This window comes from Pyrus communis, chromosome 5 (assembly GCF_963583255.1).
Source record: "Pyrus communis chromosome 5, drPyrComm1.1, whole genome shotgun sequence".
In the NCBI taxonomy this organism is placed as follows: Eukaryota; Viridiplantae; Streptophyta; class Magnoliopsida; order Rosales; family Rosaceae; genus Pyrus; species Pyrus communis.
Window position 1 is genome coordinate 1,004,987 of NC_084807.1, and position 21,842 is coordinate 1,026,828.

At 36.5% G+C, this 21,842-nt stretch overlaps 2 protein-coding genes and 1 long non-coding RNA gene across 3 annotated transcripts; 2 read left to right on the forward strand and 1 right to left on the reverse strand.

Moving 5' to 3' along the window:
- The first annotated feature begins 2,179 nt into the window (after positions 1-2,179).
- On the forward strand, positions 2,180-5,805 carry LOC137733930 (disease resistance protein RGA2-like). The gene is made up of 3 exons (XM_068473144.1): positions 2,180-2,517; positions 2,822-5,375; positions 5,606-5,805. Exons 1-2 carry the CDS (start codon positions 2,215-2,217, stop codon positions 5,372-5,374), a joined length of 2,856 nt encoding a protein of 951 aa, XP_068329245.1. The 5' UTR covers positions 2,180-2,214; the 3' UTR covers position 5,375; positions 5,606-5,805.
- Positions 5,806-7,405: 1,600 nt separating this feature from the next.
- Positions 7,406-8,354, forward strand: LOC137733935 (putative disease resistance protein RGA4). The gene has a single exon (XM_068473159.1). The coding sequence runs from the start codon at positions 7,515-7,517 to the stop codon at positions 8,352-8,354; it is 840 nt and encodes a 279-aa protein (XP_068329260.1). The 5' UTR covers positions 7,406-7,514.
- Positions 8,355-12,884: 4,530 nt separating this feature from the next.
- On the reverse strand, positions 12,885-14,553 carry LOC137733227 (uncharacterized). The gene is made up of 4 exons (XR_011068430.1): positions 14,312-14,553; positions 14,115-14,192; positions 13,603-13,749; positions 12,885-12,995 (listed from the first exon to the last, which is right to left on the reverse strand). It is a non-coding gene; the product is annotated as an uncharacterized lncRNA (long non-coding RNA).
- Positions 14,554-21,842: the final 7,289 nt, after the last annotated feature.

Consider the following 21,842-nt stretch of genomic DNA (forward strand, 5'->3'; position numbering starts at 1 on the left):
TATCCGGGCACAAAGATACGGTGATCAAATTAAAGTATTGAACTGTTCTAAGCTGTTAACAAGAGTTTTATCTCATTTTCGCTTTGCTTATTGAGTTTTCGGTTGTGAATTTTCTGTAACCACCATAATCTTTTAGATGGTGTGTAAAACGGGTCAATTTGTTTCTTTGAAGTGCTTCTTGTTTCTTTAGTTTATCTTTGGCCGGAGAGTATTGTTTCTTTTTTAACAAATTAGGGGTCTATGTGGATAGAGTGATTTAAACAAGGATTTGAATTTTTACAACAATATTGAGTTAATTAAGAAGAACTATTAGACTAGTAGTGATATTTTTTGAGGAAAAACGGAATTAGATTCCTTCTCCATTGGTTCTGAAGTTTAATAGTTTAATAATAATTTTTGAGAAATGAAAATATAATATAGTTTGTGTGGTGGAGGGAGGGGAAGCTGGTGTTTGAAAATATAGTACAGTTTTGTTGATATCTTTTGGCACTGGCTGTTGTCATTGTTCTATCGTCTCTTTAGGCACGAAGGGCATAAAGCTGAGTAGTCAAAGATCTTAAGCTCTTGAATTGTATGATAAATGAGGAAATTCGTGTATTGAACTTGCTAATAAACAAGACTATGAAATGTGACCCTGAAGATTCACTCATTTACGTCTCAGGAGAGAGTTTAGATGCCAATAGTTTTATCCGGGAATGAGGATACGGTGATCAAATTAAAGTATTGAACTGTTCTAAGCTATTAACAAGAATTTTATCTCATTTTCGCTTTGCTTACTGAGTTTTCGATTGTGAATTTTCTGTCACCACCATAATCTTTTAGATGGTGTGTAAAACGGGTCAATTTGTTTCTTTGAAGTGCTTCTTGTTTCATTAGTTTATCTTTGGCCGGAGAATATTGTTTCTTTGTTAACAAATTAGGGGTCTATGTGGATGGAGTGATTTAAACATAAGGATTTGAAATTTTGCTACAATATTGAGTTAATTAAGAAGAACTATTAGACTAGTAGTGAGGTCATGGAATTGTTCCTATTCTTACCTAAACTACTGGCTAACAAAATGTTCTTTGTCAACCAAAAGACAATTTGGTATTCTACGACAAAATAAAATGTTCAAGTGTTTTGGGTTTTTTTTTTTTTTTTTTTGTTTTTGTGTGTGTGTGTGTTTTGGGGGGGGGGGGGGGGGGTGGGTGAAGAAAAAGGTAGAGAGGAAGTCGGAAATGCAGACAAAGAAGACGAAACCCTTTTTTTTTTTTTTTCAGTTTTGAGGATGAGATGGATCCAATGAGCTTACCATATTATTAGAGAAATCGAAAAGACTAGGAGAATAATCTATCTCTAATGTTGATTAGGAATCTGGGGCAATAATGTAATTTCAAACCTCGCCTACAAAGTAAGTTTTGTTGTTTTTTTTTTTTTTTTTTTTTTCAAACCTAGCCTACATATCATCATAGCATTTCTAATTTAAAAATAAATTAAAAAAACCCACTTTTTCTCTTTTCGATACATTTTCCTTTTAAAATTTTTATATTTACACGCGCATAATGCATGGGCTCCATTTAATTCTCTATAAATAAAGCATATCATGTTTTAGTAGGCGCATGAAATTGAAGAATCATAAATAAGAGATCCCCTTCACCAAATCCTACCCATCAACTAATCTGAACCCTTGAAATTTGATCCAACAGCTAAAAACATGAGCCCATTTTAAAAGTTATAATAACTTTAGCCGTTGGATCAAATTTTAAGGGTCCAGATCGATTGATGGGAAGGATTTGGTAGAAGAGATCAGGAGATGATCCCCTTCCATAAATAAGCATGCCATATTATGTGAAATCATAAAAATATTGGATTGAGGTTTGAAACTTCCTCTTTCAAATGGACCCCAATTTTCTACTTCCCTAGTCGAACAAATTTTTTTTTTGCCGTAACTTGTGGAAAAGGGATAGAATATGTTAACCATTCAGAACTTGTGGAAAAGGGATATAATGTGTTAACCATTCAAGTTATTCTTTAATTAAAAGTTATTCTTTAATTAAAGTGGAATGGGAATGAGTCTGTTAACCATTCAAGTTATTCTTTAATTAAAGTGGAATGGCATATGTAAAGACGAGCAGGGACGAGCCATCGTTCACTACGCAAAACCCTATTCTCGTTTAAGTTTCTACTTTAATTCACTTCACTTGCATGTGTTTTGCTTGTCCTGAATACAAGAAATGGCGGAAGGAGTTCTCTTCAACATTGCAGAACGGATCATTGTAAGGCTTGGAAACTGTGCTTTCCAAAAGATTGGATCGATTTGGGGTGTCCAAGATGAGCTCAACAAGCTCAAGGAGACCGTTGCTGGATTCCAAGATGTTCTTCTTGATGCTGAGCAAAAGCAAGCCTACAACAATGAAGTCAAGTTGTGGCTCCAAAGCGTAGAAGATGCAGTTTATGAAGCCGATGACGTGCTGGATGAGTTTAATACTCAAGTTCAGAGGAGACAAGTGATGCGTGACAATACTAAGTTGTCAAAGGTATGCCTCTTTTTTTTTAGCTCAAATCATCCTGCTTTATGGTGAAAGATGAATCATTAGATAAAAGATACTAACAAGAGGATTCTAAAGGTTGCACCTCGTAGAACAATTTTAAAGTCACGTAAGCCTATTGATAATCACCTATTAGGAGTACAATAGGTCTCTGAATAACTCATATTTAACTGCAACAAGTCTCCTACATTATTGTTTTGAATGTTTCGTATAACTTACCGTTACAAAACTCTATTAACTTATTAATACTGTTCTATCGAAATAATGATTGTTTCTACTCAAACTCTTACAGGTGCGCCTTTTCTTTTCTAGCTCAAATCAACTTGTTTTTGGGTTAGAGATGAGTCATAAGATAAAAGATATTAACAAGAGGCTCAGTGAGGTTGCATCCCATAGACCCAACGACTTAAACAATAATCGTGAAGATACAAGATTTATATTGAGAGAGAGGGTCACTCACTCATTTGTCCCTAAGGAAAATATTATAGGGAGAGATGAAGATAAAATGGCAATTATCCAACTTTTGTTGTATCCCATCTCAACCGAGAATGTGTCAACCATTTCCATAGTTGGAATTGGAGGATTGGGGAAAAGTGCCCTTGCCCAAGTCATATTCAATGATGAGGTGATTCAAAAGCATTTTGAGTTGAAAATATGGATATGTGTCTCTAATATATTTGAGTTGGATATATTGGCCAAGAAAATCCTAAAAGCTGACGAGCTTGATAAGAAGCAGCGTGATAAGGTGGACCAGCTTGATATGGATCAGCTGCAAAATGATCTTAGAAAAAAAGTAGATGGGAAGAAATACCTACTTGTGTTGGATGATGTGTGGAATGAGGATCCACATAAGTGGTTTCGATTGATGGACTTATTAAAGGGTGGTGGAGAAGGTAGTAGAATATTAATAACCACTCGTACTAAAACCGTTGCGATGACATCACACACAACTAAACAGTACCCCTTAAGGGGTTTGAATGAAGTGCAAAGCTGGTCCTTATTTAAGAAAATGACTTTTCAAGATGGAAAAGAACCAGAGAATTCAACAATTAAGGCAGTTGGGATGGAGGTTGTAAGAAAATGTCAGGGAGTTCCACTCGCTATAAGGACGATAGGTGGGATGTTGCGCACCAAACATCATGAAATAGAATGGTTTAATTTCAAAGAAAGGAAACTTTCAAAAATAAGTCAAAAAGAAGATGACATTTTACCAACACTTAAACTAAGTTATGATGTGCTCCCATCACATTTGAAGCATTGTTTTGCTTATTGTAGCTTGTTCCCACCTGATTATGAGATCTCTGTACCAAGATTGATTAGACTTTGGGTGGCACAAGGGTTCATTGAGTCATGCGACGAAAACGAGTGTTTGGAGGATGTTGCGTTTGAATATTACAGGGAATTGTTGTGTAGATCGTTTTTTCAAGAAGAAAAAACAGATGAGTTTGGTATAATAAGAAGTTGTAAAATGCACGATCTCATGAATGAACTTGCAATCTTAGTGTCGGGGGTCGGAAGTGTTGTAGTTGATATAAACCGAAAGAATTTTCATGAAAAGCTTCGTCATGTATCTTTCAATTTTGATATTGATTTGTCGAAATGGGAAGTGCCAACATCCTTGCTAAAAGCAAGCAAGATACGAACCTTTCTTTTTCTTCGGCAACAAAGTTGGAATGATCACCAAAGTTCCTCACGTAATGCATTTTATACTACAATTGTTTCAAATTTTAAGTCATTACGGATGTTGAGTCTCAATGAATTAGGAATTACAACATTACCTAATTGTCTTAGAAAAATGAAACATTTGAGATATCTTGATCTTAGTGGGAATCCCATGGAGAGACTTCCAGATTGGATAGTTGGACTTTCGAATTTGGAAACACTAGATCTGACTAATTGTGAAGATCTTGTGGAATTGCCTAGAGACATTAAAAAAACGATCAACTTGAGGCATCTCATCTTGGAAGGCTGTTATGGATTGAGTGGAATGCCAGGTGGAATTGGTGAATTGAATGGTGTTCGTACATTGAATAGATTTGTTTTGAGCGAAAGCAATTGTTTGGGGAGGGGCGGTAGTGCTGGTCTTGCTGAGCTGGGGACCCTTAAGGAATTAAGGGGAGAGTTACTCATTGACAATTTGAGGCATGTGGTGTCAGAATCAAATGTTGGTACACCTCTCAAGGACAAACAGCATCTTTGTTCGTTGGGTTTAGGCTGGAAACGTGGAGAAGATGTAAGCGCAGTTGATGAGGAGGATATTATAAAGTCAATGGAAGTATTGCAACCCCATTCTAATCTGAAGCAGTTGAAAGTGTGGGGTTATGGTGGTGTGAGGTTTGCGAGTTGGTTTTCTTCTCTCATAAATATTGTTAATCTCGAATTGCGGTTTTGTAAGAGATGCCAACGTCTTCCGCCCTTGGATCATTTGCCTTCCCTTAAGTCTCTTACAATGGTTGGGTTGGAGAAGTTGAAGTACATATCAGAGAATGAGAGCAGTAATAGTATGAGTGATGAGATGATGAGGATCTCATTCTTTCCCTCCCTGGAGACACTCAAGTTATACAATTGCCCTGTTCTGAAGGGATGGTGGAGGGCCCACACTCATAACAGTGTTTCTTCTTCTTCATCAACGGAAAATCTGTCGTTGCCTTCTTTTCCTCGTCTTTCTACATTGGAGATCAGGAATTGTCTTAATCTAACTTCACTGCCAGAAGGGATTCGTGGACTCCCCTGTTTAAATACACTGGATATTTGGCAATGCCCCATGTTAAGCGAAAGATACAAGAAAAAAACAGGTGAGGACTGGCCTAAGATTGCTCACGTCCCACACATTGACATTGATTAAGGTGCGTTTTCTAACTTGTTTCAATTCACACTAGCCTAATTCAATATAAACTACGAAATATTCAAATGCCAATCTCATTTCTTAATTTTATTCTTCATTCATCATCACCAGCATCTTACTTTTTTCTTTTCAAATTACATTACCATGTGGATCAAAGTTTCCGTCGTCCATGCTTTTTAACTTCAATTTTTTTTTGTAATCTCTCTTTAATTTCCTTCTTTTCAATTATAGTCTTATATGCAGCGAATGGGGCGTCAACCTTTTGGATTCAGTATGTGATGGCCATGTTGACTGCTTGGAGTGGTTGTTTATGTTTTTTTTTTTTTTTTTTTTTTTTTTTTTGTTTTTGATCATCGGGGTTTAGGTATTATGTCCTCCCTGTTGTAATGTTTTTTTTCAGTAATATAATATGGGCGTGAGGGCCTAGCCCCCCAGCTTTGACTGGGTTCCAGCCCTCTTTAAATATTTCTTTTTAATATAACTCCAACAACAGCGACCATCAAAAGAGCTTCCCAGAGCGACATGATCTCATTGCCATAATAATCCTTTGTACACAGGCAATTCTAAAACCATAAGATACCTAAAACAAACCTACTGGTCTTGCTGAGCTGGGGACCCTTAAGGAATTAAGGGGAGAGTTACTCATTGACAATTTGAGGCATGTGGTGTCAGAATCAAATGTTGGTACACCTCTCAAGGACAAACACCTTGATGAGTTGCAATTAAATTGGAAAGAGGGAGAAGATATAAGCGCGGTTGATGAGGAGGATATTATAAAGTCAATGGAAGTATTGCAACCCCATTCTAATCTAAAGCAGTTGATAGTGTGGTTTTATGGTGGTGTGAGGTTTGCGAGTTGGTTTTCTTCTCTCATAAATATTGTTAATCTCGAATTGTTGTTTTGTACGAGATGCCAACGTCTTCCGCCCTTGGATCATTTGCCTTCCCTTAAGTCTCTTACAATGGTTGGGTTCGACAAGTTGGAGTACATATCAGAGAATGAGAGCAGTAATAGTATGAGTGATGAGATGATGAGGATCTCATTCTTTCCCTCCCTGGAGACACTCTCCATATTCAATTGCCCTGTTCTGAAGGGATGGTGGAGGGCCCACACTCATAACAGTGCTTCTTCTTCTTCATCAACGGAAAATCTGTCGTTGCCTTCTTTTCCTCGTCTTTCTACATTGGAGATCAGGAATTGTCTTAATCTAACTTCACTGCCAGAAGGGATTCGTGGACTCCCCTGTTTAAATACACTGGATATTCGGCAATGCCCCATGTTAAGCGAAAGATACAAGAAAAAAACAGGTGAGGACTGGCCTAAGATTGCTCACGTCCCACACATTGACATTGATTAAGGTGCGTTTTCTAACTTGTTTCAATTCACACTAGCCTAATTCAATATAAACTACGAAATATTCAAATGCCAATCTCATTTCTTAATTTTATTCTTCATTCATCATCACCAGCATCTTACTTTTTTCTTTTCAAATTACATTACCATGTGGATCAAAGTTTCCGTCGTCCATGCTTTTTAACTTCAATTTTTTTTTGTAATCTCTCTTTAATTTCCTTCTTTTCAATTATAGTCTTATATGCAGCGAATGGGGCGTCAACCTTTTGGATTCAGTATGTGATGGCCATGTTGACTGCTTGGAGTGGTTGTTTATGTTTTTTTTTTTTTTTTTTTTTTTTTTTTGTTTTTGATCATCGGGGTTTAGGTATTATGTCCTCCCTGTTGTAATGTTTTTTTTTCAGTAATATAATATGGGCGTGAGGGCCTAGCCCCCCAGCTTTGACTGGGTTCCAGCCCTCTTTAAATATTTCTTTTTAATATAACTCCAACAACAGCGACCATCAAAAGAGCTTCCCAGAGCGACATGATCTCGTTGCCATAATAATCCTTTGTACACAGGCAATTCTAAAACCATAAGATACCTAAAACAAACCTACTGGTCTTGCTGAGCTGGGGACCCTTAAGGAATTAAGGGGAGAGTTACTCATTGACAATTTGAGGCATCTGGTGTCAGAATCAAATGTTGGTACACCTCTCAAGGACAAACACCTTGATGAGTTGCAATTAAATTGGAAAGAGGGAGAAGATATAAGCGCGGTTGATGAGGAGGATATTATAAAGTCAATGGAAGTATTGCAACCCCATTCTAATCTAAAGCAGTTGATAGTGTGGTTTTATGGTGGTGTGAGGTTTGCGAGTTGGTTTTCTTCTCTCATAAATATTGTTAATCTCGAATTGTTGTTTTGTACGAGATGCCAACGTCTTCCGCCCTTGGATCATTTGCCTTCCCTTAAGTCTCTTACAATGGTTGGGTTCGACAAGTTGGAGTACATATCAGAGAATGAGAGCAGTAATAGTATGAGTGATGAGATGATGAGGATCTCATTCTTTCCCTCCCTGGAGACACTCTCCATATTCAATTGCCCTGTTCTGAAGGGATGGTGGAGGGCCCACACTCATAACAATGCTGCTTCTTCTTCATCAACGGAAAATCTGTCGTTGCCTTCTTTTCCTCGTCTTTCTACATTGGAGATCATTAATTGTCCTAATCTAACTTCCATGCCTCTGTATCCAAATGTGGAGAGAATAGAACTTACGAGGAGCAGCTGGAAGGTTGTTGATTCCTTGTTTGTTAGAGGAGCATCTGATATTACACATGATGTTGGTGTTGATGTTTCTGCCTCTTCTTCTTCCCCTCATCTCTCCAAATTAACACATCTCACACTCAATGGAATTGAGGATTTGGCATCACTGCCAGAAGAAATAAGCAATCTCACGTCACTGCAGCATCTTCAAATTATTTATTGCTCTAATTTGGCATCACTGCCAGAAGGGATTCGTGGACTCCCCTGTTTAAATACATTAAAAATTCAGCGGTGCCCCATGTTAAGCGAAAGATGCAAGAAAGAAACAGGTGAGGACTGGTTTAAGATTGCTCACATCCCACACATTGACATTAATTAAGGTGCGTTTTCTAATTTGTTTCAATTCACACTAGCCTAATTCAGTATAAGCTAAGAAATATTAAAATGCCGATCTCGTCTCTTATTTTTATTCTTCATTCATCATCACCAGCAGTTTATTTTTCTTTCCAGATGGCATACCATGTGGATCAATGATTTTGGTATGCATTCATTACCCACTAAATTCAATTTTTTTTTTTATTTTAAATTTCTCTTTAATTTCCTTCTTTTCAATTATATAATCTTATATGCAGTGAATGGGGCGTCAACCTTTTGGATTCAATATGTAAGGGCCATGTTGATTGCTTGAAGTGGTTGTATATGAATTTACTTTTGATTGTCGGGGTTTTAAGTACTATGTCCCCTCGTTGTATGTTTTTTTCTTTAAATAATATAATATGGGCGTGAGGGCCTAGCCCCCCAGCTTCGACTGGGTTCCAGCCCTCTTTAAATATTTCTTTTTAATATTTGTTGATGTATTGAAAGCAAAATCAACCTTTGTCACGTTATAACATACAAGTTGCATAATTATACACAAAAAATAAAAAAAAAAATTACGTCTATTAATTCTCAATGCACTAAAGTAACCAAATATTCTAAGATCGAAGAGAGTCCAAAATCAACTTTGGATATGGCTCGGGACACAAAAATCTGCTCCAAAACCCGAAACTAATCACAAAAAAACTAATCAGTAAAGCAAATAAACTAATTATGTTTTGTTTAGTCAAAAGGAAATTCATGACAGCCATTACAAAAACAAAAATATTTGTTGTTTTTTCTATGTCCCGTATCTATAAACAACTCAGACAACTAATTATGTTTCTTTGTTTTCTTTTCCTCGATTTCCTTAGCAATCAAATGGTCTCCCTAAGTAAAAACAAATTCTTCAAACATACCGAATGTTTTCTAATATTTTTCTTCTTTCCTTTTATTCATCTACCCATTATTAACCCACACCAGTTCATACTTATAATATGTGATAGGTTTATTTTTAAAAAGCTGAAGATGCTTGTATTGCCAAGAACCAAAAAGGGAAAAGTACGGACCTTGACATTCACATAGAAATCTTCCATGCAGTTCTTTGGCATCTACCAAAACAAACTTATTAACAGATCAGTCAAAGGAAATTATTACAACCTCTGCAAAAACAAAATATGGCATGGTTGCGCTCATAAAAGCATTTGACTTGATCACAATTCGTGACTCGTTAACTCGTTAAACATGATATCTCCTTAGACATTTTGGGAACTTGACAGCTTATATTTTCTATAACACAGATGTGCTCATAAAGGCAAATTACAGCAACCTAATGTCTACTAAAAACTTGGAGAAGGGACTCAATTAGTCAACGAACAGGTGCCTCACCCTTTCATATTAAAGATCAAAGAGGTGCCTCACCCTTTCATATTAAAGATCAAAGAGAGAACCCAGCCGAACTCTTCGAAATTCGTTGGCACACATCCGTCATTTGCTCAATTGAATGTATAATGCATGCTTAGATACAACGATTAGAACAATTGTTATAGATTGACATAAGCCTCCAAACTTTAAAAAAATTGAAACCTTAAGAAAGCAGAACCTGTTTTCATTCAGATTTGTGCTGTTTCGATTAGCTTATCTCGCTATGACTTGATTCATTAGTTCTAAAGGAAGTTCTAATCACTACGAAAACAGCTTAATAACAGTTATCTCTAAAACAAAGAGGGAAAACATAGAAATACTATCTGTAATTAATAATAAGAAAAATACCATGAATTTGTTTTTGGGAAGCTGCTTTTAGGTTAGTACCCTCGTCTGGCGAAAACATATCCTACAATGCAGCAAGAAATAGAGTAAAAGGAATTATAGTTGGTTTCCATTTAGAACCTCAAAACCCCACTTTAGTCTTTCTCTTACTGGAGAAAACAGCATCTCCGGTGAAAGTGAATTCTAACTTGGCATCCATTCCTCCATCATACTTAGAAGCAACCACATCCTGAAAGTAAGCCCCCTGACGAACTTCCCATCCATCCACTGACTCCGGAGTCTTGAACTTTACAATTATAAGTTTGCTCTTGCTACTCTTTCCTGCTCGTAATTGCGCCATTTTCTTCTTATAGTCGTACAATGAAAAAACAGAGAATGATAACACCCACCATTTAAAGGAGTAAAAGCACAAAAAAAATATCTTGCAAACCCTTGATTTATCGGTAAAGCACATCAGAACCAAACAGTCAAGAAAATAACTTAAAACCAGTTCTATATTTCTAATCAGAAGATGTGCAATTTTTATTTTATTTTTATCCGTCTTCCATTTGTGGCACTTCATTCTCAATAATGAACAATTCACAAAATTCCAGATTGGCTATATCAGAGGACAGACCGAATAGGAAAATGCATCATTCGTTATCCAAATTGAAACAACAATCCCACTAAAATTGACTACTCATAAGAATCTCATTCCACAAAGCTTCTTCAGTCCAGGCCTAAACAACTGCAAGCAAAAAAATCCCCAAGGTACATACTTTCATCCAAATCATCCACCGCCATTAAGAAAACCACAACCTATATCTTCCTTCAGCTAAGATTAAAGCAAAATTTGAAACCCTAATCACTCCCAAACATGCTTTTGGAATATGAATAGAAAGGAAACTTGAAATTAGAGGATCATACAGAATTGGGATGGGGATTGGACTCGTGCTCGGAATCGACCTTTTCCTCTTGCTTTTCAGATTGATCACCAAAAAGGTTCTGCATCACCCGGTGCCACTTCTCTGGATTCTCTGGCAGTCCACCGACCATCTTCTGCTGAATCCACCATATCGGTCGGTGTCACAGCGACGGTTTTACTTTATTCTTAAAATTCTGACTCATACTCATATGCACCGTATCCAGCTTAACCACTTTATTATCCTCCTCATCCTCTGTTACTAAATAAGTAGGGGCAGCTGCCTTTGTTTATGCCTCTGTTACTAAATAAGTAGGGGCAGCTGCCTTTGTTTATGCCTCTGTTACTAAATAAGTAGGGGCAGCTGCCTTTGTTACTAAATAAGTAGGGGCAGCTTAACCACTTCATTATCCTCCTCATCCTCGCAAAGCCCCACTTGAAATGTCTGAAGTTGAAGCTTGAGCTTAAGTTGTTCCGTGAGTGCATTAGCTTCTTTCCACTCATCTCAGCTTTCAATGTGGCACCTTCAACAGCCCAGATAGCATCATCCACCTACAAATATTGCAAAAGAAAAATATTTTAGCTCCTAAATCCAAACTGGAAAAGAAAAAACACAGAAAATTAAGTAAACAGAATGCAACTGAACTTGCACAGCTTGCTTCTCAAATTCACGAAATGTTGCTAGAATGTCGTAGCTGCATCGCAAATTCATCAGGTAATTTCTGTTGCCAATGATTTTCTATCAAATGAATTCATTTTGTGTTCAAAATCCAAGTAATTAATAATAAGAAGGATACCATGAATTTTATTACCCAAATCTTGTAACTAATAAGAAAAATACCATGAATTTCATTTTGGAAAGCTGCTTTTAGCTTAGTAGCTCCATTTGAGAATGCAAACATGGCATACCGGTCAAGGGTTCGACCCAAAGGAAGTGAAAGCTTTTTTGACAGTTCAATACCCTCCTCTGGTGAAAACATATCCCCAGTCAATGGCAAGACAGATATGAAAAAGAGAGAAAATGATAACAACCACCGTTTAAAGGAGTAAAAGCAGAGTTAAGCACATCAGAACCAACAGTCAAGAAAATAACCAAACAGTCAAGAAAATAACCAATTCTATATTTCCAATCAGAGTTCTTCCAACTACAGAGTTTGCCTATAAAAACGATGTGAATCAGCCTATGTTAAGTAAGGGGGAAGTAACCATTCGAAGTGGTGTATGGTAAGAGGACTAACAATAAGGGGGGAGCGCAGCGATCAAAGCTTAGGTTTAGGGCCCACTAGGTTTAAACGAAAGAAGAGATCTTTCTAGCGATTCAGTTCCTAGAGGGTAACAAACCTAGCCTTCTTGAGATCGGCTTTATTATTTGGTTAGGAGTTCGGTAGCTCGTCGGAGGAATGCCACTACGAAGCTTCTTCTCCCTCTTTTTGCAGTCGAATGGGCAAACTTCCTAGCCGTAACCAGAATATGCCCTCCCGAGCAAGTGGATCAAAAGAGAAAAGAGGAATACGATTTGCTGGAATGCACCCACCAGTTTTGCAATGGTGGAAAGGTCTCTCGCCGCTCCCGCAGGCCTGGCACATCAGAACCAAACAGTCAAGAAAATAACCAATTCTATATTTCTAATCAGAAGATGTGCAATTTTTTTTATTCGTCTTCAATTTGTGGCACTTCATTCTTAATAAAGAACATTTCACAAAATTCCAAAACTGCTACAACATCAAGGGACGGACCGAATAGGAAACGACATCATTCATTATCCAGATTGAAACAACAATCCCACTAAAATTGACTACTCATAAGTATCTCATTCCACAAAACCGAAACAGATTACTAAATGTCAAAAAGGAGTATTTCAAGGATATGGCAATAAGGATCACACCTGAAATGCTTTAGTAAGATTGTATACCCCTCTTTGATCAACCCTGTAGAGGTCTCCGCTGATGGTAGAGCATGCAGTAGCACAATAGATAATCTTGTTATAGCCCTGTACTGAGGCGTACAGGGTAGCAGGATCACCCGCATCCCCAGTCAATGGCAACACAGATATGAAAAAGGAGAGAAAATGATAACACCCACCGTTAAAAGGAGTAAATGCAGAGTTTAACACAGAAAACAATAAAAAATATCTTGCAAATTCTTGATTTATCGGTAATGCACATCAGAACCAAACAGTCAAGAAAATAATTTAAAACCAATTCTATATTTCTAATCAGATGATGTGCAATTTGTTTTTATTCGTCTTCAATTGTGGCACTTCATTCTTAATTCACAAAATTCCAGATCTGCTACAACATCAAAGGACAGACCGAATAGGAAAACGACATCATTCATTATCCAGATTGAAACAACATCCCACTAAAATTGACTACACATAAGAATCTCATTCCACAAATCTTCTTCAGTCCAGGCCTAAAGAACAGCAAGCAAAAAAATCGCCAAGACACATACTTTCATCCAAATCATCCACCGCCATTAACAAAACCACAACCTATATGTTCCTTCAGCTAAGATTAAAGCAAAAATTGAAACCCTAATCATTCTCAAACATGCTTTTGAAATCAGAATAGAAAGGAAACTTGAAATTACAGGGTCATACAGATTTGGGCTGGGGATTGGACTCGTCGTCGGAATTCACCTCTTCCTCTTCCTCTTCACATTGATTACCGAATAGGTCTGCATCAACTGGTGCCAATTCTCCTCCCCATCGCTGCTGATGTGTGCTGCAGTCGGAGCCCTCAAAGTACTGACATTGAATAGTTCATTTGATTAGATCATAGAAAATATCACCATAGTATCCTGCAAATTTCAAGAAATGTGTGCCGAAACAAATCTGAAAAGGAATGAAAACCCTGTTAACCAAACACATCAACAATAACATAAGCCTCACCAATCAGAAGCAAGCAAAACCAATCCGACATGGTGAAATCCAGTCAACAAAACAAAAATCCCAAGATTACATACTTTCATCCAAATCATCCACCGCAACGACAACACCACAACCTATATGTTCCTTCGGCTAAGATTAAAGCAAAAATTGAAACCCTAATCATTCACAAACATGCTTTTGGAATCAGAATAGAAGGGAAACTTGAAATTAGAGGATCATACAGAATTGGGCCGTGGATTGGACTCATGCTCGGAATCGCCCTATTCCTCTTCCTCTTCAGATTGATCACCGAATAGGTTCTGCATCAAAACCCACTATCAAAAATCCTACAAAAATCAATGCATTCACCGAAAAATCTCTAAAACCCACAAACCCCAAAAAAAATAAAAAAAAATAAATAATCATACAAATAACTCACCGTGCTCAGATATACTAATTAAGATTAAGGGGTTTATATGAGCAAGAATACAAACAAATTGGAAATGTCATACAATCCAAACCCACTTCCAATATTTAGCTATAACGAAATGAGGCCGTATCAGCCCAGCCAGAACCTTCTCGATAACCTCCTTCACCGCAAACTATCAATGCCAACACAAAAATTGAGAAAATGTGAGAGTAAATTTGAGCTTGTGATTTTCTCCGAAACCAAACAGGGGCCTAGACAGATACTGCGCGGGAAGACTTTCTAAAGGCAATCAAATTTGCACCTCAAGACAATGCTATTGCAAGAGAGTTACGTCATCAGGCACGAAAGGCGTAAAGCTGAGTGGTCAAAGATCTTACGGCATTTTTTTCTTTTTTTTTTATCGGTCGAAACATCTTATGCTCTTGAATTGTATGATAAATGAGGAAATCCGTGTATTGAACTTGATGGCAAACAAGACTGATTTGTGACCTTAATATCATCTCCAATTAAAAGGATTACGTATATTTTTTTTTCTAGAGTTATAAAAAAATTAATTTTTAATGAACAGAGCTATGTTATATTTATATACCATTTTCAATTGAAATGATTAAATATAATCATTTACTAATTTATTAGTTTTAATTTTACTCTTTAAATTTATTTACTACTTATATCATGTGAAAATAAGGTTATTTAGACATAATTTTTTAGGTGGATAGAATGTGAAAAAATGGAGTAAAATGAGTCAAGATAGTAAAAATTCATGTTTTTAAAAAAGGGTCCTGATTTACAATATGTAAACATAATGTATTTCTAAGGGCTCTGCATCTTTTTCAATTAAAACTAGGGTATAAGCACACACTTTGTGTGTGAACAATTTCATTTTCGTTTTTGTTTTTTTATTATGGAGTGTGATTAGTTTTTAAAATTTTAAAAAAAGTGCATGAGACAATGATGATGGGATCTCTTAATAAGGGCATCTTTTTTTTAATATTACATAATTACCATTTTGCCCTCTTTATGTAAATATTATGTATCAAAAGTAAGGATAAAATAGGAAAAATAGGGATATGATTGTCATTTTGTCAGAATATGCAAAATTACTATTTTGCCCTCCTTTTTGTCAAGAGTGTCTCAAAAGTGAGGGCAAAATTGAAAACAAAGTGGCAAAAAGTTGACAAGGTGTGTTCTCTTAATATATAGTATAGATACCTACAATATGTGTGTTTTTGCAAATTATGTATTTCTAAGGGCTCTGCATCTTTTTCAATTAAAATACCTACAATATGCGTGTTTTTTGCAAATTATGTGTTCTGATTAAGTAAAATACGGTCAAATCAAGCCATGTTTTTGTCTATACAGAAAAGCATGATTTTCCTCGTGGGTTTTTGAGATGCATGCGTCCACTCAGCTGTCAAGAAACCAGAAAGGCGTTGGTGCTGGGCTCCACAATTGGGCTGCTCGGCAGGCCCAACATACCTAGTTTGATAGTCTTTTGGCTATCATTCGGCTTGGTGGGTCCTAATTTTTTTTGGCCCAACTCTCCATTGGAGTTGGGTTTTGTGGTATTTTGGGGCTAAAACTTGACCTATGGTCTAATAGAAGAGGAAAGAACTTCATTCAATCCACTAATCCCCAACTGATTCTAGCAGTTTTTAGTGCTCCGCAATTTTTTGGATAAATACAACACACAACAATTTCTATTCATATATCGCTCTTTGACATATTCCTTGGGAAAATCTGTCAGCACATGAAGATTTTGAACGCGTTAGGTTTTAATTTGGACAGTAAGGACTGGGGAATCCATTTTCATAATTTTGATAAAATTGACAGGCTGCAGCAAACTGCAGTACAGACTTCTAGATTTACTGATAGAGGTTCCATGATTTGTTCTACAATTTGGAACAATATTCCAACTCCAATGGCCAATGGTATTTTCTCCACTTTCATGAGTGGCTTAACTAAAGCAATTTCCACTTTTACTTTATCTAGACATATGATTGATACTATGACATTAGTTTGTCTAGTTGTCTACGATTGCTACACTTGTGCTATAAAGTTTATACTTGGCGGTACAATTATCGTATCTCCTACTATATATTTTCTGGAGTACCTGTTTACAAACACAATTGGCAATCAAATGCTTCATGGACGAAAAATGCAGCACGCTCCTCCGTGGTCTGATGGCTTTCTTGTTATTATATGGGAAGTCTTCTTGATAGCTGTGTGCTGGGTTTTCACAATGGCAGATGAAGACATGATGATCATATGGGCATTAGCGTGTCATAGGTATCTGGGTTCAATTCTAGTTGTTTGTTGTCATCTTCAATCGTTCAAGATTTCAGTTAGAACATCTTTGAAAGGAAATTCCTATCTAGTTGAGATTGCCCAAGCTGGTGCTAAAGGGGGAGTTATCTTTGAAACTATGCTGGCAGAAGAAGATGCAGCTATCCCAATTGCTGCAATAAGACGACAGTTTTTTGGTGCCTTGACTCTTGATCTACATGTTGATTTCTCACTGTTGTTCACTAGTAACCTTGACCTTTGGCCTGTATGGGATCTGAGAGATGCTTTAACTACAGCTATAAAGTCAACGCTCTGTTTTAAGTTCCAAGAGAACCATTTCAAGGTGCACCGTCAATTCTTGGTTCTGCAGCTACACCAACATAAACCCTGCAGTACTTCCTACTTGTCTACCACCACAGCTGCTGGCCACAGGAGTAGGAATTCTTCACCCTAAATCCAAGCTTCACCCTTATCAGGTGCTCTCTGTCAAAAGGATTGAGGTCGATATATGCAATATCCTTGCTGCCTTAGCGTTCTCCTTTGGTTCAAAAATGAAGAAGTTGGAGCATGAGGAAATTGGGTATTTTTGTTGTTGGGAGAACATGGGTTCACACCCCACTCTCAAATGTCCCTTGTTGAGTTCTCAGATGGTGCTCAGGCTCGTGTTGTGCTTGAACCTAGAGAAACTAAAGGGTTTACCCTAATTAGGATCCTTACAAATTAAGGATGACTCAAACAATGATATTTACTCAGTAAGAGAAGTTTATACAAATAACTTATTTCCATTCAAGTATGCGTTCAACATAGAATACACACATACTTATAGGCCTAGGAGGAAATTTCCCGAACCTCTCCTAAAACTATTTGGAGATAAGACATGTTCTCTTTTGTCCCTTATATAAGAGAACGAGGAATTTTCTCTACATCACAATTAATAGTACTTTACGTCACACACAAACTACTTTAGATAAGATTTCTTACTTTATAACACATCGAATATTATTCTAGTGGGGACAACTTATTGTCAAACAACATGATGTTGGATAATTGGTGTTGGAATAGTAAAATTGTAAATTATTAGCTAATGAAAAAATTACATGATCAAAAGGGTGAGAGGGTAAGAAAAGTATGGAACGCAGGAGAGTATTTTGAGTTGAGTGTTTTTACCGAGACTTTATTTCTGAGTATACATATTAGTTAGAGCATTGTTCATGACAAAAAGAGTTGAGTGGGGACAGCTGCCCCCATTGGGCATATGATGCCTCCATTTATGTCGAAATGTGTCAAATGAATAAGCAGTCATCATAAATATATTCCTTAATACTCACAACATTTATTTATTTCATCTATTTAGATGCATAAACAATTTACGATTTGAAATAGCTTCTTAAAAAAATTATCTTTTAATAAAATTAAAAAAAATTATACTATTTTAATTATAAAAATATACAATTATACATTAAGTGGTTTTAGGATAATGAATAGGCCCGGTTCGAAACAGCCAATCTTCTATGTTAAATAAAAAGATAGATGTCACAAGCACCGTGGAGGAAGAGCACGCGCGAAGGCCTTTTGGGCACAACAGATAATTAATTAATTAAGTTGATGTCTCTCCCTGTCTGTATCTCATCATACAAGTAAGTCCCGCTTTTTCCTTTTTCTATTTTTCGTGTTCTGTTTGTTTCTTGGGAAAATTCCAAGGAAAACGAAACCCTTCCTAATTTTTGGTTTGGAATTCGAATGCATTTGCATTAAATTTTGCGTCTTTGATTGGGGTATTTGCAGAATTTTGATAAGGCTCATTGGATTATACAAGTTAGAAGTAATGGAAGATGGTTCTGGGATCTGGAGCAGGCTGAGCAGTAAAGGCCACCACTTGGTTTCTGTAAAAGCAAATATATGTCAAATCTTCGACTTTTAGTAGCTTGTTAGCTTCAAATAACTCATAAGTGTGTTTTCGAGCGATCGAGTTGGACTGAATGAACACATGAAGATGTTTTCTTACCCCTTTCTACTTGGTTTCTTCAAGAACAATTCATCATTAGGTCATTATCAAGCGGGAAACTTATTGTTTTTATTTAAGAATTGATAAGATTTTGGAAATAATATGTGTATCGAGAAGGAATGCAATAGTTGGATACTATGACTACTGCTTCCAGTACACCGATTCATCATTCCTCCATGCTTTTTTATGTTGAGTAACTCAGAAATCCTGTGTTCCAAAACTCATGTAGTATAAGTGGGGATGGCAGCTATGTAGTCCCTGTATAATGTGCAGGGGAAAGAAGAAGACTGTTTTTCCGCTTTGTGCATGAGTGAATTATAATTCCTATAGCGTCGTTCCCATATATTATGGGGCACTATAATTCCTATAGGGTTGTAAAATCCATGTGAGCCTTGGAAAGGGCCGTCACAGTATAGATTACTGCTCATCTTTTCATCTTGTTTGTAGGTCGAGATGGTGAAAGTGAAACAGTAACTGAAGATGCTACCCTCGTTCATGGAGAACCTTCTTAAGATGCTAATGGCCCTCCAAAAGTTGATTCCAAGGCGGAAATCCTTCACGAGAAAGTCACAAAGCAAATCGTTAAGGAAGGTCCTGGTCAAATACCATCCAAGTATTCAAAATGCTTCTGTAAGTGTCAAGTGGTTTCCTTTTTGGTACTGCTTTCCTGTGTGCATTAGTTCAAAACCCAACAATTGTTATGTGTGCATGTATATGTTAATATAGGAGTAAGACATGAATGAGCTTGTGACTTGCAAACAGACAAACACAACATCACAAACACAACATCAACGTTCACAGAGTTGTGGATGTACTATTCGTATAGGAGAATTAATTGTGCATGCATTAAAATTTATAAAAGGGATGCCTAAGAAGATGCATGTAGAAGGGTCTTGCAGTGAATTTTTACTCTGGTTCTTTCAATCACTGAGTGGTTGGCATATGCGTGATAGTGCACTACAGGGTATGGACTGAAAGCACGAGACACAAATTTGAAGGCACATGGAATGAACAACGACTACTTGAAATGATTTTAGGAAAAGGTATTAGCCTTGCTGAGTAGTCTGTTACTTTTTATATTTATATATACAAACGAGTTCTGGCATGTTCCTTTTTCAGTCTGAAATTAGTTTTGTGATTTCTTTATTGCTTTTATTCTCTGTAATAACTTATCATTCCAGATGATTTGGGTCCATAAGCATTTAAGCATTATGTAGTGTTATAAATGCAATGGACTTCTTAGTAGTAGTATATTTTTGTTACTGCAACAGAGAAAAAAGTCCCTCACAAGTTCCAACATTTGGATGCCAGTAGTTTTAGCCGGGAACGAACATACAGTGATCAACTTTAGTGGTCTAAACTGTTAACACTGGTGGAATCAGGAATTTACAATGATGAGGTCAAAAAATCGATCATACCTTCATTTACGATTATCCACGACGTGATCTCATATTTTGGAAACGTTGTATCACAATAACATTATCAATAACATCAAATACATCAATCTCAATGTATACAACCAAATTATCATTTAATCATTCATCACTTGTCCTATTACGATATGGATTATTCACAATATTCATCTCCGAAAAAGCTCTTTGAACATAAGCAGTCACAATAGGTAAAATTTTTGTTAATTTTATTAGCAAATACACCAAGGGATACTACCTATCCCTCTTTGTCTCCATCAACTTTTTTGCAAGACTACTAATTCCTTTCAACACAGAAATTTCATTATGCAAACGCATTTTATAGATATAATTTTTAAGTTCATGTTCAAGAAGTGAGCTCTGTATTTGGTTAAAATTAGGCAAGACGAACTAACTAAACCACATAATATAAGTTTGATCAAATTAACAACCATTGACTCAACCAAAACTACAAGCAAAAAAATAAAAAATAAAATAAAAAGCCTAAGGTGGTAGACCAGATCAGATGCAACTCAGAAAATGGAAGACACTACCTGAACGTCAACCCCCAGTAGCCAAGGACAAAGGAAAAGAGAAGCGGATTGAGATTGAAGAGGATGCCATCTCTCGGCTCTTCGGGATGGCTCCTCTGGAGGGTCGTATCAGTATGAAAAATCTTGGTAATCTTCTAACGATTACATAGTTTTAGCAGCATTCAAACTTACGCCAAATCAATCTTACCTCTTATGAGATGTAGATACTTGGCAAAATAGTTGCATTATTATTTTTTATTTTTTTTATTTTTTTTCAACCCTCCTTTTTGAAACTAGAAATTGAAGGAGATCTAATTTTCACAGATGTATAAATTTGTACTGAAGATACAAATAAAATTGGACTGGTTGCTTCCATTTGGAAGTGGTGGGTGTGGAAACGTCCAGCTGTGGGTGTACAAATGATGCGGGTTATAGTAGCGCGTGGGCCCGGGGAGTCGTTGGAGAGAGAACATGCGTTGGAAATCAAATTAAAGACACAACACAAGCTTCAGTAGAGCACTAGCTAATACTTTACTAGCTACTAGGCACAACAGTAGAGGAAAAGAAAAGGACAGGAACAAACGGCTATACTTTGTGAAGGACCCAGCTGGCATTAAAAATCAACTTTCAATTATTAAGGGCATCTGCAACAATTGACCATTATTAGGTCTTTGTTTTTAGTATATACATTGAATGATGTGTGAGTGGCTGGATAGTGATGAGCATATCAAGACTAGAAGGAGGAGCCATCGCTACGCACTTAATTTCAACCTTCTATTTTAATTCACTTCACTTGGATTTTACTCGTCCTGAATACAAGACATGACAGAAGGAGTCAGAAAATTATATCCAATGCCCAATGAAATTTGGAATGGACTAATGAAAAATTATGAATTTTCTATAGAGCTACTGATATATAATATTTCATCGGCTCCTGTAATGCAGTTATAGGGGTCGGAAAATTTTTCAAAATGATCAATTTACAACTCTATTGGGATCAAGGGATGCCAATGCCCCTGCATTGGCTCCGCTAGTGATTGTTAGACAAGAGTATATCTCATTTTCGCTTTGTTTACTAAGTATTCGATTGTGAATTTTTTGTCACCACTATAATATATTAGATGATGTGTAAAAAGAGTCAATTTGTTTCTTTGAAGTACTTCTTGTTTTTTTGTTTATGTGGATATTTTTCAATAAACGTGGGAAACTCAAGAATCGGAATGGTTCTAGTTATTATTTATTATTCCATATAAATAAGCATGTCATATTATATGAAATCATAAAAATATTAGATTGATGAGGCATTT

Excerpts from the sequence above, each read along its gene's own strand:
- LOC137733930 (XM_068473144.1), top strand. The coding sequence starts at position 2,215 with ATGGCGGAAGGAGTTCTCTTCAACATTGCAGAACGGATCATTGTAAGG. Across the intron at positions 2,518-2,821 it reads ACAATACTAAGTTGTCAAAG|GTGCGCCTTTTCTTTTCTAG; the intron begins GTATGCCTCTTT and ends AAACTCTTACAG.
- LOC137733935 (XM_068473159.1), top strand. The coding sequence starts at position 7,515 with ATGGAAGTATTGCAACCCCATTCTAATCTAAAGCAGTTGATAGTGTGG.